Source organism: Pristis pectinata, chromosome 9 (genome assembly GCF_009764475.1).
Source record: "Pristis pectinata isolate sPriPec2 chromosome 9, sPriPec2.1.pri, whole genome shotgun sequence".
Classification (NCBI taxonomy): Eukaryota; Metazoa; Chordata; class Chondrichthyes; order Rhinopristiformes; family Pristidae; genus Pristis; species Pristis pectinata.
In genome coordinates, this window is record NC_067413.1 from 50,121,211 (window position 1) to 50,138,403 (window position 17,193).

General features: G+C 40.7%; 1 protein-coding gene across 4 annotated transcripts in view; it reads left to right on the forward strand.

The window, feature by feature from the left end:
* The window catches only part of dipk1c (divergent protein kinase domain 1C), a 29,993-nt gene extending 13,382 nt beyond the window's left edge, over positions 1-16,611 (forward strand). For 2 of the 4 annotated variants that reach the window (XM_052023916.1, XM_052023918.1), the window contains exons 3-4: positions 169-333; positions 13,557-16,611. In XM_052023916.1, the coding sequence (XP_051879876.1) occupies positions 169-333; positions 13,557-13,760 (369 nt within the window). In that variant the 3' untranslated portion in view covers positions 13,761-16,611. Of the gene's footprint in view, positions 1-168; positions 334-1,088; positions 1,233-13,556 lie in introns of all 4 variants that reach the window. The other 2 variants (XR_007956950.1, XM_052023917.1) reach the window with 2 other exon arrangements.
* Positions 16,612-17,193: the final 582 nt, after the last annotated feature.

The following is a 17,193-nucleotide window of genomic DNA, read 5'->3' on the forward strand; positions in this document are numbered from 1 at the left end:
AGTGTCACTGAAGAGTTTTACATTTATGATTGCTAATAGCATTGTCAGTCCTTTCGGGATTTGTTTAAGTAAATTCATTTTATTAAGGTGACTGCAAAGAGAACCATTAGTGAGGTACTATTGATATGAATTTGGAAACATTAGCTGATCTCCATTTTTCTGTTTTAGGTTGTTGCGATAGATGTAGATATGGCATTTTTTGAACCCAAAATGCGTGACATCCTTGAACAAAATTGTACAAATGACGAAGACTGCAACTTTTTTGACTGTTTCTCTCAGTGTAATTTAAAGACTAAAAGATGCAGAGCAGAGCGTTCAAATAACAACCTGCAGGTTAGTTCAAACATTACTCTGAGTTAACTGAATGTATTTTCATCAATCCTTTAAATTTAATGTCCATACCTCTTATATAATGATGCATGGGGGATTATTGGTTGTGGTCTGTGACTAGTGCTCACCATTAATACCTAAATGAGCTCATCAGTTCCTAAATCCTAACTCCATCTGTAACTCTGTGGCTCATTACCATCCAAACACTAACTCTGACTCCTGACATTTGTTTCCCGCCTTCCATTTGTCCTCTTTATCGTTGGCTATGGTGCTCTGCTTCCATATTTCAACATCTTATTCAACCATTCAACCCATAATGTATATGCTGACCCTCAGTTCAATCCCTGTCCCCCACTAATGTTTCCTGTAATCTTTTTATTCCCCTCACTGGTATGAATTCAACATCACATTTGCCTACTGACTACATCCTGAGGCTGCCATAGTACCCTCATAGAATCATAGAGATTTGCAGCCCTGAAGGAGGCCATTTGGCCCATCATGTCCTTGCTGCCAAAAAAAGTTTTGTTTAATTCCACTTTGCAGCTGTTGGCCCGTTGCAAGGCTCTTCGAGTGCTCACTTTTTAAATATGGTGAGGATTTCTGTGGGGCTGTTTTGTCAACTTCCTTTTAGTTCTGCCAATGAGCTAAAGCAGCGAGGTGGATGAGAAGAGACTGCCAGAGGATAGTCTGGTACAATTGGCAAACGAACGGCAAATCAAATTTAATAATCAAAAGTGTTAAGTGATATATTTTGACAGAAAGAACAAGAAGAGACAAATTGGATTAAATTGCACAGTTCCAAAGGTTGTGCAGAAACGGAGGGATGTACAGTATGTGCATACATCTTCAAAAATGGCAGGAGATGTAGAGGCAGCACTGGATCCTGGAATTCATAAATAGAGGTAACAGAGTAAAAAGAACATATGTTGAATCTCCTTAAAAGACTAGATCAGCAACAAATGGAGTATTGTGTCCAATTTGTGTTCCTTCACGAAGTATGTGAAAGGTTTAGATTCATAGAGTTTTATTGCATGGAAAAAGGCCCTTTGCTCCAACTCATTTGTGCTGACCAAGATACCTTTCTACGCCAACCACATTTGCCCACACTTGGCCCATATCACTCCAAACCTTTCCCATCCATGAACCTGTCCAAATGTCTCTTAAACATTGTAATTGTACCTGTCTCTACCACCTCCTCTGGCAGCTTGTGCCATATACCCACCACCTTCTGTGTGAAAAACTTGCCCCTCAGATCCCCTTTAAATCCTTCCCTCTCACCTTAACCCTTGCCCTCTATTTGTGGACTCTCCTTTGCATGCATACAGATACTTTGATATTACAATATTAATTCACTCCTCACAGCAACATTTTGGCCTCTTTAACAGAAATGTGCCCAGACTTTAAAATAAAATAAACAAGCCATTTTCTCCATCAATTCCCCCAACTACAGCAACATATTTCTCTCCTTAAATTGCTGTTTGTCTTACTGTTTGCAGATTTTTTGCTTTCAGTAAGTAATGATTGTCAAAGGGCTCATAGAAGTAGGACAACTTCATTAGACATAGTGTTACACCATATACCCACCACACCCTGTGTGAAAAAACTTGACCCTCAGACCTCCTTTAAGTATTTCCCCTTTTACCTTAAAGATAAGATATCTTTATTAGTCACATGTAAATCGAGACACACAGTGAAATACATCTTTTTGCGTAGTGTTCTGGGGGCAGCTTACAAGTGCCACCACGCTTCTGTCGCCAACATGGTATGCCCACAACTTCCTAACCTGTCTGTCTTTGGAATGTGGAAGGAAACTGGAGCACCCAGAGGAAACCCACGCAGACACGGGGGAGAATGTACAAACTCCTTACAGACAGTGGCCGGATTTGAACCTGGGTTGCTGGCGCTGCAAAACGTTACGCTAACCACTGCACTACCGTGCCTGCTATGTCCTCTAGTTTGAGACTTTCCTAGCCTTGAAAAAAGACTGTGACTATCTACCCTATTTATGCCCCTCTTAATTGTATAAACCTCTATAAGGTCACCCCTCATCCTCCTGTGCTCTAGTGAGAACAATCCCAGCCTATCCAATCTCTCCTTGTAACTAAGTCCTCCAGTCCAGAGAACACCCTGGTGAATCTCTTCTGCACTCTTTCTAGTGCTATCACATGCTTTCTATAGTGCGGTGACCAAAACTGCACACAGTATTCCAAGTGTGGCCTATCTAATCTCTTGTACAGTTGCAATATGATGTCGCAGCTCTCATATTCAATGCTCCTGCCTATGAAGGCAAGCAAGCTGAACACCTTCTTCTCTACCCTATTCAACTGTGTCACTATTTTTATGAACTTGCACCTCAAGCTCCCTCTGTACATCAACATTCATAAGGTCACTGCCATTCACTGTGTAGATCCAGTCAGTAGTAGCGACACAAATGCATTACCTATGAAATGCATTACCTGTATCTTTGAGCATTACCTCAAATTACCCTATGCTTTCTGTCACTGAGACTATTTTTCTTGCAATCTGCTACTTTTATTTGGGATCCCATAATTTCTTAATCAATCTGACACAAAAGCCTTGCAAAAATCAACACTATTACATCAAATGCTCTACCCTCATCAACACTCCTTACTAACTCCTCAAATGTTTAATGAAATCAACTGAACATATTATTCCCTTAACAATCCATGCTAACTGTTCTTGTTTAACCAGTGGTCTCCCTAAATGCTAATTAATGACGTCCTTCAGATTTTTTTCCAATAACTTTCCCACATTAATGTCAGACGTGACCAGCCTTTAGTTATTCATTCTGTTCCATTCTTCTCTTTTAAACAATGATAGCACATCAGTCCTTCCATTCCTCTGTCACTTAGTCAATGAGAATTGGAAAATACATTTCAAAACTTGTGCAATTTTCTTCCCTACCTCCCATAAGAGCCTGAGGTGCATTTTACCTGGGTGTGGAAATTCATCCCCCTTTGAAGATGTAGAACCCTGAATACATCCTCTCTTCCCTGTGCTTAAACTTTGAATGCTGCATATTTTTCCTCCTTACAGTCAATGGCTATTTCATCCCCTTCTTCAATGAGACAGATGCAAAATATCCATCTAGAACTTTGCACATATCTTCCATCTCCACATTCAAGTTGCCATTTTCTAATTCTCTTTCCCTTTACAAATTCATAGAAAATCATAAGGTTTTCCTTGATGTTACCTGCCAATATTTTTTGTGTCGCCTCTTTCTTATTCTTACTCTTACTCTTATTGCCGCCTTATTCTTCCCTGGATGTTCCTCGACATCAACTGGTCTAGAATTGGAAGCTCCCCATTTTTCTTTTATTCAGCACACATTCTTTCCGAACCTTTATTGCCTCCACCTTGAATGCCTCACATTGCTCTGGGACTGATTTATCTTCAAGTAACTGTTGCCATCCACTTTTGCCAAATTAGATAAGAGACCTAAATTATACTTTCATGTGACTGGCTCTTCTTCATTCCTCAATTGCACTCACTTCTGGATCTTATTAGTATATCACCCACCCTCAAGACTGAAATTATTTCCTAAAACGGTATTGCTACATGGATGCTAATTTATGTCTCATACATCTCACCTGAAAATCTGTCTCCAGGAATTTATTGCTGCCTCTGCTGACCATCATCAAGCCATGTTTCAGTAAAGATCACCATGTCATACTCCCACACCTCTATCTGTGTCCTCAGTTTATCACCTTTCTTCCCGAGACTCCTTCAGTTAATATATATATACAAATATGTAAAAAAACTTTTTCCCAGCCTTTTTCTCTCTGCTTTCCAAACTAATTTCTCTATCTAATAGACTCATTCACCAAACTCCTGCTTTCCACATCCAATTTGCTCTCTCCCTTTTAAAAATGCTGGTAGGTTCCTTTCTCTCTGCCATACTCAATGTAAACCCACTCGAAGACCACCAGCAAACTACCTGTGATGTCACTGGTTTTGGGCCTGTTGGGGTGCATCCAGCCAGCCTGTGTAGATTCCAGCCTTCCCAGCACTGGTCCCATAGCCTCAACAATCCTAAGCCCACCCTTCTGCACCCACATGTTCACTTGCACTTACTGCCTATCATAGATGCCAACTTATAGCAAACATTTTCCATGACCCCTAAACTGATGTGACTATCTTGATCACAGCAAACTTGTTACATGGGCTTCTTAGGCAATACTTTTCTCTCTGGGCAACCGTGGTGAGTAATGGGAAATTTTAATCCTTAGATTTTAATGCACACAGGGATTGAAACCACAAAGGCCTGGATCAATTCATCTACAATGCCAGGTCAGATTCACAAATGCATTTGTATGTATGTCTAAAACTTTCTCACTCAATATTTCATGAAACTTTTGACATAAAAGAATTAATCATTCTTCCCAAGAAGAAATTTTCTATTTATTACCCCATCTTTAATTTAAAAGGGAACGATTCTTCCTTTAAAAATAAATTCGTTTCACATGTGGTACAAAGTAATATATTGGAATGGTGAAAAAAAATGGGAAATAAATTGATCATAAATGCTACACATTCCATTGTTTCTATGAACTTACTGCTCCAGCTCACACCTGTTAGTGGTTTACAAATTATTATAAATATAGAATAATCACAATGTTCAAAAGAACTGGAGTTAAAAGCTAATAAATCTTGAGAACTTTATATAACCCGTAAAATTGATATTAAACAGTATAGATTGCAGGCAGTCTAAGTGGAGAATTCGCATGTATGCTTATGAAATTCCTTAGGGTGCTTTGTAATCAGCATCATAAACTTTGTAGTGTTGCATTATTAATGAACTGTAAACTGAAATTGAAGCAGATGCTAATGTTACAAGCATAGAAACTATTGCCATCTCTGTCAGAGTTTACTGCCAAGCAAGAAAATCATTGAACTAGGATCTAACTGCAGAAATAGGTGCGCTAATAATGCACCCTGTTACTAATATACAAATTGGTGTGCAAATTTCAATATTTAAGAAGTAGGCCATGAATTATATTCTCAGAAATTTGCTGGTAAATTTCTGCTACTCATTTTGCTTTGCACAATTTGCCTACACTCAATTACCATGAAGAACTTGTTGGACTTGTGCCTTGTCTTTTAAACTTGCCACAGAAAGTTAAGTCAGGCAAATAAGAAGGTGCACGCTTGATAAAAGGCGAATTAACTTGTCTGATTATAAAAAAGAACACTTTAAACTGTTGACTTTATTGTTAATTCTTTTCTTTGGGTGGATAATGGGCCTTAGACGTTTACAAGATCACAAGACAAGGGAGCAGAAGTAGGCCATTTGGCCCATCGAGTCTGCTCCAAGGAAAAGGGAAAAAAGAAAAAGAAAAGAAAAATTGGGGGAAAAAAAACTATTCTAATCCCAACTATTCTAAAAACTATTCTAATCCCAATTTCCGGCCTTATCCCCATATCCCTTGATACCCCGACTATTTAGATATCTATCTATCTCTTCCTTAAACGCCTCCAATGATCTAGCCTCCACTGCTGTACCTGGCAAGGAATTCCACAAATTCACCACCCTCTGGCTAAATTATTTTTTTATTTACATTATTTTTTTCTTACTTTTGCTGTATGTCTCATATATCTCTTTACTTCTCTCTTTCTCTCTCTCCAAATCCAGTCATTCTCCCTGCTTGTTTTTTCTTTTCCTGCATTTGTTTTGACCGTATTTCACAAGGATTTCCTAGCACTCACTTCCAGAATTAGCAAGGGCTGAAACCTGTGCTGATCAGTGGTTTACTAAAGAAACCTTCCCTTAGAGGAGAAAGAACCCAGGATCCCTTGGGGCATTTAGTAAGTTTAGTGAAAGAAGTTTGGAACTAAGACAATTTTCTGCGCCAGACTTTGTAGTCTGATATATGAACCAGACAAGTCTACAGCACAAGTTAATCACTCCTTGAGATTGATCAGTCAACTTTGATTATTAAAAGGTGGAGCAATAGCTCTGATGTTGGTGTCTGGGATTTTTCGCTCAGGGCATTGAATTGCTTGGTGCGACTGGCTGCACACTATATATTGGGCAAAGAGGGACTTGGGAGATGAATGGATAACTCTCTACATTTTGATTATGGAATTCTTTGATCTCTGTGCCTGGTATGCATCTGGACTTCACAAAAATAAAAGTGTTGAATTTAGTGCTGACAAAATAGAAAGAATAATAGAAATTCACTGATGAATAAAATGACCCAGTATATAGATCAATAGCGCAATAGTATCTCCCTATAGTGCATGGATGTGTGCATCATACATTACATACCAAGTAACATTTGCATCAGAATATTTCAAATATCTATTAATCATACTAATTCACCTAATTATACAAAAACCACCAATTAAGTGCATACGTGTGTTATTCACTGTCTGCCTAAGGTTTTCCCGGCATCAAGCACATATCTAACAACACCACAGTTTTCACAACTCCTATTTCCATCCTTACCAGCATAAAGTGGAGCCCAAACCTACAATAAATGACCTTCTTTGGTCACAAGAACACTGAAATTGGCAATAAAACATGGATTAAATGTATTCCAATCTGATGTCAATATATCGACCAAAACATCTGCCCGATTTGTATCCCACTGATCAAAATATTTTTGCAGTCAATTTTCCTTGCTCCCCTATTGTTTGTAGACTTTTGATTTTATGCACTTTACTTTGGTCCCTACCTCACTGATCATCTCATCCCTTGGTGGAATTTGGGAGCTGCTTGTGGCATGGAAGCCTATCAGGACAGTGGATTTCTTTGTGGAACTGGCCACACACATAGAATATCACCCTATCTCCTCACCCCTGCATTTCCCTTTACATTTTTAGCAGTCTTTTATGCAGCTTGTCCATGCCTGCTTTGGGGATGGGCCATTAAGGTCTGGCACTGAGAACAAGGGATGCTCAGCTGAAGTGCCCAATCCTCCAGATCAACAATTAATGTCAAGGCTCATACGCAAGGAGCACCTGGTGCATGAGGTTCCCGCTGGGTACTGCTGATGAAGGGAAGAAAACTCACAGAAATATCTATTATTCCTTTGAGTAAACAATTTCATCTCTCCTGACCTCTGGCAATGTTGTTATTTAACAGGTTTACGGAAACTTGTAAGAACATCCAATTAAAGGTCTCTTCACAGAGAGTGGTAGGTGCCTGGTACACATTGCCAAGGGTGGTGGTAGAAACAGATAGGAGAGCAGCATTTAAGAGACATTTAGACAGACACAATGAACAGGTAGAGCATAGAGGATGTAGACCATTTGCAGGCAGATGGCATCATGGTCAGCACAGACATGATGGGCTAAAGGGCCTGTTCCTGTGCTGTACTGTTCTACGTTCTATAAATACATTTTCACACTCATCTTTGAAAGACAATGAATTATTTTCATTAAGCTGGCCTTTCAGAAGCTGGTGTGGATTCTGAATTATAATTCTCATTCAGACTTATTGTACTGCGGTTGAATTTTTTGATGAGACAACAGAGAAGGTTAATAAAGGGGAATGCGGTAAAAGTTGCAGTGCTCATTGGGTACTTCATACAGTAGGTGCTGCTTATGTACGACCTTCAGCATTAATTATCGATAAGCTAACTGATCTGAAGAGCTGGGCACCTTAGTTGAGCATCATTTGTTCTAATTCTACATTGTGTGGCAGACACACATATCATTGGTACCAAAGGAGAGAAACCAATGAGTGCTACTGCTGCACATCTCTGGGATACAGGCTCGAACCTGACCTAGGGTGCTGTCTGTGTGGAGTTTGTGACTGCAGGATTTCTCCCTGGTACTTTGGTTTCCTCCCACATCCCAAAAATGTGGTGGTTAATTGGTCCACTGGGTGCTGTAAATTGCCCCTTGGTGAGTGGTAAGAGAATCAAGGGAAGTTGACGGGCATGCGAGAGGGAATAGGCCACAGTGAAATAAATGGGGGAATGGGACATGGGAATTTTCTGAGAGCTGCCATGGACTTGATGGATTGAATAGCCTCCTTCTATGTTATAAGAAAATACATGATATTCAGATGACATTTGACAAAGTCACAAGTCAACAGAAGGTTAGTAGATTTGAGGCAAATGAAATAAAAGTGTCTGTGTCAGTATAGATAAGAAAATAGTCCGGACAGAGAACAGAGAGTCGTAGTAAGCATTCTTTATCACACTGGAGTATGGCAGTTGGTGATGGTCAGTGCTGGGATCATTGCTTTTCAGATATATAACTTGAATATATGTCTGTGGGATAGAATTTAATCCTATTTGTCTGCATTTGGACCATATCCCTCTAAAACTTTCCTATCCATGTACCTGCCCAAATGTCTTTTAAATGATGTAATTGTTATCACGTCTACCACTTCCTCTGGTAGCTCATTCCATATATCCACCACCCTCTGTGGGAGAAACTTGCTCCTCAGATCCCCTTTAAATATTTTCCCTCTCACCTTTGTTACGAACCAGCAACAAAAGAAACCACACTGAGTCATGATTCAGTTAAAAAACTACTTATTAATAACTACTTATGATAATAAGAAAAATAAAAGTAAAAATGTTAGAATGTTAGAAGTAAAAATGTTAGATCTTAAACATTAACCCCAAAACTAAACTCGTCGTGTGTGTGTGTGGCAAAGTCCCAAACTCCAAGTCCAGGAATGGTTCTTAAAGTTCAGTTCAGCAAGCCGTAAGGTGAAACATGAGCAAAGGCGTCTTCAACAACCACTGTTGTCTGAAGATAAGACGTAGCTGTAGAGACCATAGAGAGAGTAATTATGAAATCCAAATGTTCCACAATGGAACCCAAACCACACCTCAGTGTTTTACTCGGTAGTGACTTCCTCACCCTGAAAAGCATCCGAATCGTGGTCGTCCACACAAATACCTGTTTCCCTCTACAGGTCAGCAACAAAGTGAACTCCACCGGATTACTCCCAATTTCCATACGTGGATTGTAGTAACAGACACAGTTATTGTTTCTCATTCATCGATAGAGAAAACTAGCAGGCTGGTGTCTCTCTCCCTTTTCTCTCTCTCTCTTCTCTGACTGACTTCGACTGCCTTCTTCAACAATGTCATTACATCCTTTATCTTCTGTTTACGTAAGCACGCCACACACACACACACACACACACACACACACACACACACACACACACACACACACACTTACTAGCTCTATCTTAAAGGGACATCCACCGAGTCTGTAACACCTTAAACCTATGTCCTCTAATTTTGGACTCTCCTACCCTGGAAAAAAGACTGTGCCTATCTACCCTATCTGCTGTATGTCCTCATAATTTTGTAAACCTTTATGATGTCACCCCTCAGCCTCCTTCACTCCACGGAAAACAGCCCCAGCCTATCCAATCTCTCTTTATAACTCAAGCCCTCCAGTCCAGGCAACCTTCCTGTGAATCTTCTCTGCACCCTCTCTAGCTTAATCACTTCCTTCATACAGTATGGTGACCAGACTGCCCTATGGCCTAAACAATGATTTGTACAACCATAACATAACGTCCTAACTCCTATACTCAATGCCTCAGCCGATAAGGGCAAGTATACTATAAACTTCTTCACCACGCTGTCTACCTGTGTCACCACTTTCAGGGAACTATATACTTGTACCCCAAGGTCTTGCGGTTTAAATAATGTTCCCAAGTGCCCCCTACTATTAATTGTGCAGGTTTAACTTCCCAAAGTGCATCACTTCACACTTGTCTGAGTTAAATTTCATCTGCTATTCCCTCGCCCACTTTCCCAATTGACCTATGATCTTAGACAACCTACTTCATTGTCCACTATACCACTAATTTTGGTGTCATCTGCAAACTTGCTATTCCTGCCACCTACATTCTCTTCCAAATCATTAATAAGGGACCCAGCACTGGTTCGTGCACACACCACTGTTACAGGTCTCCAATCTGAAAAGCAAACCTCCACTACCACTCTGTGCCCCCTACACACCAAGCCAATTTTGTATGTAGTTTGCAATCTCACCCTAGATCCCATGTTTTCTAACCTTCTGGACCAGTCTACCACGTGGGACCTTGTCAAAGACCTTGCTAAAGTTCATGTAGATAACATCTATTGCCCTGCCCTTGTCAGTCCTCTTGGTCACCTCCTTAAATGATTCAATCAAATTTGTGAGACAACGATCTCCCACAAAACCATGCTGACTATCTCTAATCAGCCCTGCTTTTCCAAATGCAAATAAACTCTGTCTCTCAGAATCCCTTCCAGTAACTTTCCCACTACTGAGGTTAGGCTCACCAGCCTTCAGTTCCCTGGCTTGTCGTTATTGTCTTTCTTAAGTAAAGGCACAACATTACCCAGCTTCCAGTCTTTCAGTGCCTTACCCATTGCTAACGAAGATACAAAAATCTCTGCCATGCCCCCAGCAATCTCCTCTCTTGCTTCTGACAACGTCCCTAGGTCCACCTTTAAGTGTTTTCAAGACCACCAAAGCTTCCTCCTTCATAATGTCCACATGCATCAGAATATCACTGTTCTCTTCCTTGAACTCACTAGCTTCCACTGTAAATACGGATGAGAAGTATTCATTTAAGACCTTGCCCATATCCTATGGTTCCACACATAAGTTATCACACTGTTCCTTAGGGGGGCCTACTCTCTCCTCAGCCTTTCGTCCTTAATATACTTAAAGAATTGTTTAGGATTCTCCATTACCTTATCTGCCAGGGATAACTCACGTCCCCCTATTTCCCTCCTGGTTTCCTTCTTAAGCGTACTCTTACACCCTTTTCACTCCTCAAGGACTTGCTTGATCCCAGCTTCCTATACCTGACAAATCCTTCTTTTCCTGACCTGAGCCTCAATATCACTTGTCAACCAGGGTTCCCTAATCTTGCCAGCTTTGCTCTTCACTCTAACAGGAAGATATTGGCCCTGAACTCTCCCCATCTCACTTTTAAAAGCCTCCCACTTGCCAGATATCTCCTTACCTACTATCACCCTCTCCCAATCAACCTTTGCAAGTTCCTGTCTAATGCCATCAACATTAGCCTTACCCCAATTTACAACTTTAACTTGAGGACCAGTCCCTATCTTTTTCCATAACACTCTTGAAAGTAATAAAATTATTGTCACTGGTCCCAAAGTGTTCCCCCAATGACACATCAATCACTTGCCCAGAGAGAATGTCTTAGGGAAAGTAAAAGTAATTTAGTAAAACAGTGTCAAGGATGAGGGATTTCATCTGGAGAAGTTGAAGTTTTTCTCCCTGGAGCAAAAAAGGATGAGGGAGATTTAAGAGAAGTGAACAAGATCATATTAGGTTTGGATAGGAAGGATAGAAGAAAACAATTGTTCCCATTCAACATATCATTGATAAACCAGGAGAAGCAGATGTAAAAGTGATGGGTAAGAGAGAGAGAAAGAGTGAAGAAAAAGTTTTTTTTTAATGCAAAGAGTGGTTATCAACTGAAACTCACTGCCTGTAAGGATAATAGAAATGGACTCAGTCAAGGCTTTCAGCAGGTACTGGCTACAGATCTAAGGGAAAATAATTTGCAGGGCTACAGGAAAAGAATAGATGAATGGGACTGAGTAGATTGTTCTACAAGGAGCTGGCTAGGCTTAATGATATCTGCACTCCCAGATCCCTTTGTTCCTCTGCACTCCTCAGTGCCCTACCATTTACTGTGTATGTCCTCCTTTGATTTGTCCTTCCAAAATGCAACACCTCACACTTGTTTGCATTAAATTCCATCTGCCATTTTCTGGCCCATTCTTCCAGTTGGTTCAGATCCCTCTGCAAGCTTTGAAAGCCTTTCTTGCTGTCCACTATGCCTCCAATCTTAGTGTCATCAGCAAACTTGCTGATCCAATTTACCACATTATCATCTAGATCATTGATATAGACAACAAACGACAATGGCCCCAGCACAGATCCCTGAGGCACACCACCAGTCACAGGCCTCCAGTCTGAGAAACAATCATCCACTACCACTCTCAGTCTCTTCTCCCACACAGCCAATTTCGAATCCAGTTTACAGCCTTTCCATGGATACCTAGTGACTGAACCTTATGAACTAACCTCCCATGTGGGACTTTGTCAAAGGCCTTACTAAAGTCCATGTAGACAACAACAACATATTCTCCTTCATCTACTTTCTTGGTAACCTACTCGAAAAATTCTACAAGATTCGTTAAAGACGATCTACCACGTACAAAACCATTCTGACTTTCCTTAATCAACTCTTGGCTGTCCAAATACTTGTATATTTGATCTCTTTGAACAGCTTTCCAATAATTTACCCACTACTGATGTCAGGGTCACTGGCCTGTAATTACCTGGTTTACTTTTAGATCCTTTTTTAAACAAGGGAACAACATGAGCTACCCTCCAGTCCTCCGGCACCCCACCCATGGCTAAGGACATTTTAAGTATATCTGCCAGGGCCCCTGCAATTTCTAAACTAGTTTCTCTCAATGTCCAAGGAAATATCTTATCAGGCCCGGGGGATTTATCTACCTTTATTCACTGTAAGGCAGCAAGCACCTCCTCCTCTTTAATCTCTATATGTTCCATGACACTACTGCTTGTCTTCCTTCCTTCCATATCCACTATGGCAGTTTCCTGAGTAAATACTGATGCAAAAAAACTGCTTAAGGTCTTCCCCATTTCCTGAGGGTCCACACATAGATGACCACTCTGATCTTCTAGGGGACCAATTTTGTCCCTTACTATCCTTTTACTCTTTATATACTTGTAGAAACCCTTTGGGTTTACCTTCACATTATCAGCCAAAGCAGCCTCATGTCTTCTTTTTGCATTCCTGGTTTCCTTTTTCAGTATTTTCTTACATTTCCTATACTCTTCAAGTACCTCATTTGTTCCTAGTTGCCTATACCTGCTATATACCTCTCTCTTTTTCTTAAGCAGATCGCCAATATCCCTTGAAAACCAAGGTCCCCTATGCTTTTTAACTTTGCCTTTAATCCTGGCAGGAACATGCAGACTGCACTCTCAAAATTTCGCCTTTGAAGGCCTTCCACTTACTGAGCACATCCTTGCCAGAAAACAACTTATCCCAATCCACTCTTCCTAGATCCTTTCTCATTTCCACAAAATTGGCCTCTGTCCAATTTAGAACCTCAACTCAAGGACCAAACCTGTCCTTATCCCTAATTAATTTGAAACTAATGACATTATGGTGACTGGACCCAAAATGCTCACCTAATATATTTATTTGTTTCTTGCAGGTCATTTGTGATAAAATATTCCGTCCTTTATTCTCACCACAGCTGAGTGAACTCAGGGTGTACCATCCATTGCAATCCCAGCTGTATAAAGCAGTACAGAGGTGTGCTGAGCTTTCCAACCATGGGACTGTGGATAAGAAGACGACGGAGGGCACATTCTCTGAACTGTACAATTTGTTTAAGGCTGGTCAGAGAGAACAATGAAATAAAAGCAACTAACTGACTACCCAAATAGTTAAAGAGTAGCCTCCATCACATTGTTCATCTACATTGGCATCCAAGGGACCTCCACAACAAGCCACTGTGTTCGCTTTACAGGTGATCAGATCTAACTATCGTGACTATTGTACAAATTTGGTGTTTACAACTGGAACAACAGGGACAGTTTTAACCAGCATGCGAGAATATGAAGGCTGAAAAATAATTCCTTTGTCATCTTAGCTGATCTTTGTCCATTTCTTTTCATCCATCACCAGTTTGACAACATGAACATTGCAGGCAGCTGAGACACCTGAAGTGCCCTAATCCTGGATGGAGCAGCACTCCTATATTGGAAAGGATAATTGGCTTCTCTGTCTGACGTTGACATGGGATGTCAGTGGAACCAGTAAAGAGGATGTGGGTTTGTGGCAGGGAATTCCCAGTCTAGCCTTAACCCCTAACCTGATGAAGCCATTGCACAGTTAGAAGTGCGTGGTGACTGGAAGGACCACTGTGGAGGGGGCTGTGAATACAGCCCTGGGGTAAGACTCAACTCCTCCCTATCACCTATCACCCTCCCAATCCAGGCTGTGTCTTTGGGGCTGACCTAATGCCAGCCTGGGTCCCCGTGGCTGATCTGATGCAGATAAGTCGGGCTGGAAGGTCCTAGTGTGCAGTCACAGGGAGTGACTGGACCTGGCACCATGGAGCAGTCAGGACCTGGGTCACAGGCAAAACAATGCTCTGACTCAGGGAATGGGCTGCGCCCAGCACCAGAGAACTGATAGGATCTAAGGTCAGGGATCAAGAGAGTCAGGGACCATGTCTGGCTGAATTCGAACTTCTAGACTTGGGTCTAGATCCCGGACCATATCCAGGGATACCACACTAGTGGACACAGGTCTGTCACTACAAATGTCCACAATACTGGTGGAGACGGGTTTCCCACTGCCACTAATTTCAATTCCAAAGAGCTCTTTTGAAGAGCTGATATAGGCATGGTGGGTGTATGGTCCTTTGAATTACCATTCCTTCCCCTCTCTCTTGCTCTGTACTTCATCTTGTTAGGAACAGGCACATGTACATGAACTTAAGGGATTCCACAACAGCTACTGAGAAAGAACATGGAGCAATTATGTCCTGCTTTGGGGAATTCTGAGGGCTGCAGTGTTTTCAATATATCGTCAGATTTCAGGAACAGGTAATGGTAGATCCTACTGTATAGTATATTTTCTTTTTCCTCTTTCACTTAATAATATGTCACAGAGTGCTAACAGTTATAGAAGACCATTTGGCCCATTGAATCTTGTGTTATGCCATGAAGTACATTTCCACCCTGCCCATAAACCCCATCCATAACAACCCTCATCCACAAACTCTCCCTCATTATTGGAATACAGTGCTGGCAACTCTGTCACTGAGGCTGGCAGAAGCCTAGAGAATGGAATGTAAAGTAGTCTTGTGTTGACATTGAGACCCAACATAGAACTGAAGTCAGAAATCCAAAAACCTAACTTTCACCTAACCTACTTGCTGAAAACTATTGGGAATGATTTCACATACTGCAGGATTCAGTAGTTAGGTCTGAAAACAATGTGCACTGGTGAACTGTTTGCAATTGAAGGAATTTTTAACTTTGGATTTGTTTTTAATCTATATTTGGGATGTGGGAGTCACCAGCATTCAACCTGTACCTCTGGTTTATCAAGGCTTTCAGATATTTTCTCTGTCCAATCCATTCATAAGTTTAAACACCCATATCAATCATAATGGCAATTATTGATGCTTTAAGAAGAACAACCCAATTTCGATTCACATAACTATAATCCGTCATACATGGAGCTGTTTATCCTTTATACCCTTCATAACTTTTCTGAACGGTGATGCCTGGATTTGGATAAAATATTTAACTGGGATCAAACTAGGAGTTTCTTCAAGTTTAGCTTAACTTCCTAGCTTTTGTGGTTTATGTATCTAATTATATATGCTAAATATTTATGTTTTTTATATTCTGTTACCTTCAAAGATTTGTGCATATGCACCAACAGTTCTTGTTATTTTTATGGTCCTCTTGAAATAGAACCATCTAGAATTTTGTCCTGTTTTTATGGCAACTTTCCACATTGTTGGGTTAAAGCCTTTGTTAAACTGGACCACAACAGCTTAGCTAGAAGTAAAGTTACTTACCTTATTTGGAATGGAAGTCCCCGCAGAACTTCCATTTTCCCCTCAACCCTGCTTCTTTCCCACTTAGAGTGCACTCAGTGGCATTGCTACTGTCTGTCCTTCCATGCAAGTGGTCTTCAACATAGAGGTGTACCAGTTCATGTGTTGAGGGAATGCAGCAGGGTGATAAGCAAGAGCTGACTGGCGTCAAAAGAATGTGCTGCTATTCTTCAGCTTCATAAAGAAGACTTATTCCTTGCTGCACCAGAATATTATGCATGTATTTCTTTACCTTGCAGACTATTAGAGGGCACCTCAGGCATCTTACATCTTATAGCTAATGGTCCATTGCAGTGTCAATGGGTGTCCACTGCCATATTTCCCAGCCTGAACTTATGTGTCATTCTTCAAAGGCAAGGGTGAAGAGGAAAGCAAAACAGTCACAAGGCTTGTAACTAGAGATGGGAGGGGATAAATTAATAGGCCATAGCTGTAAGTGAGCTTCTCAATTCCACTTCCTGAAACCAACCCCTGCTGTACGAATCCTTGCTCACCGCTTATTTAATCTGTATTGAAACCATTAAGCTGATTTGTACAACAATGATTTACTGACTCAGAAAGTGCTCTACACAACATACTGCAAATCAACATGCAGAAGTAGTAAGGTTTTTAATGAACAGCCAACTGAGTTTCGTTTAAATCATTAAACAATAAACGTTAATCCCCCATCTCTTTGAAAAAAAACGATTTACTATTTCATCTGATTCTGTTGCAGTGGCTTCCCTCAAGTAAAGTGGTAGCATGCTGTGGACATTTTCCAGAAAGCATAAAAGATCTCTCAGCTTTCATGATCCCACCAAAAGCTTTGCATCCAGTGAAACATTTCTGAAATCTAATCTCTAAATTGTGGCAAACGTTAATGAGAATGATCAGATCATCCGTTTCACTTATTTTAGTCAATGATAAATAATGACCAGGCCATGGGAGAAAGCTTCACATCATCACTTCTCCTCTCTACTCATCACTTCTACTGGCCTCTCCCGACTTAGATGTTGATTGTGCCCAGAATCTGAGCAATATTCATATCCAGCACCATGAAACTTGCAAAGGTAGGTGACACAAATTTTTGTTGAGGCCCCAGCTGCAGTGTAGATTTAATAGTAACTCGGAAAAGCTAGAAGCAAACTTTCCATTCGCTTAGAGACCATGCTCCAAGTCATCGGTCTTACAGTGCTTTATATTTTACTATGTAATGGGCTCTGTAGGTCTT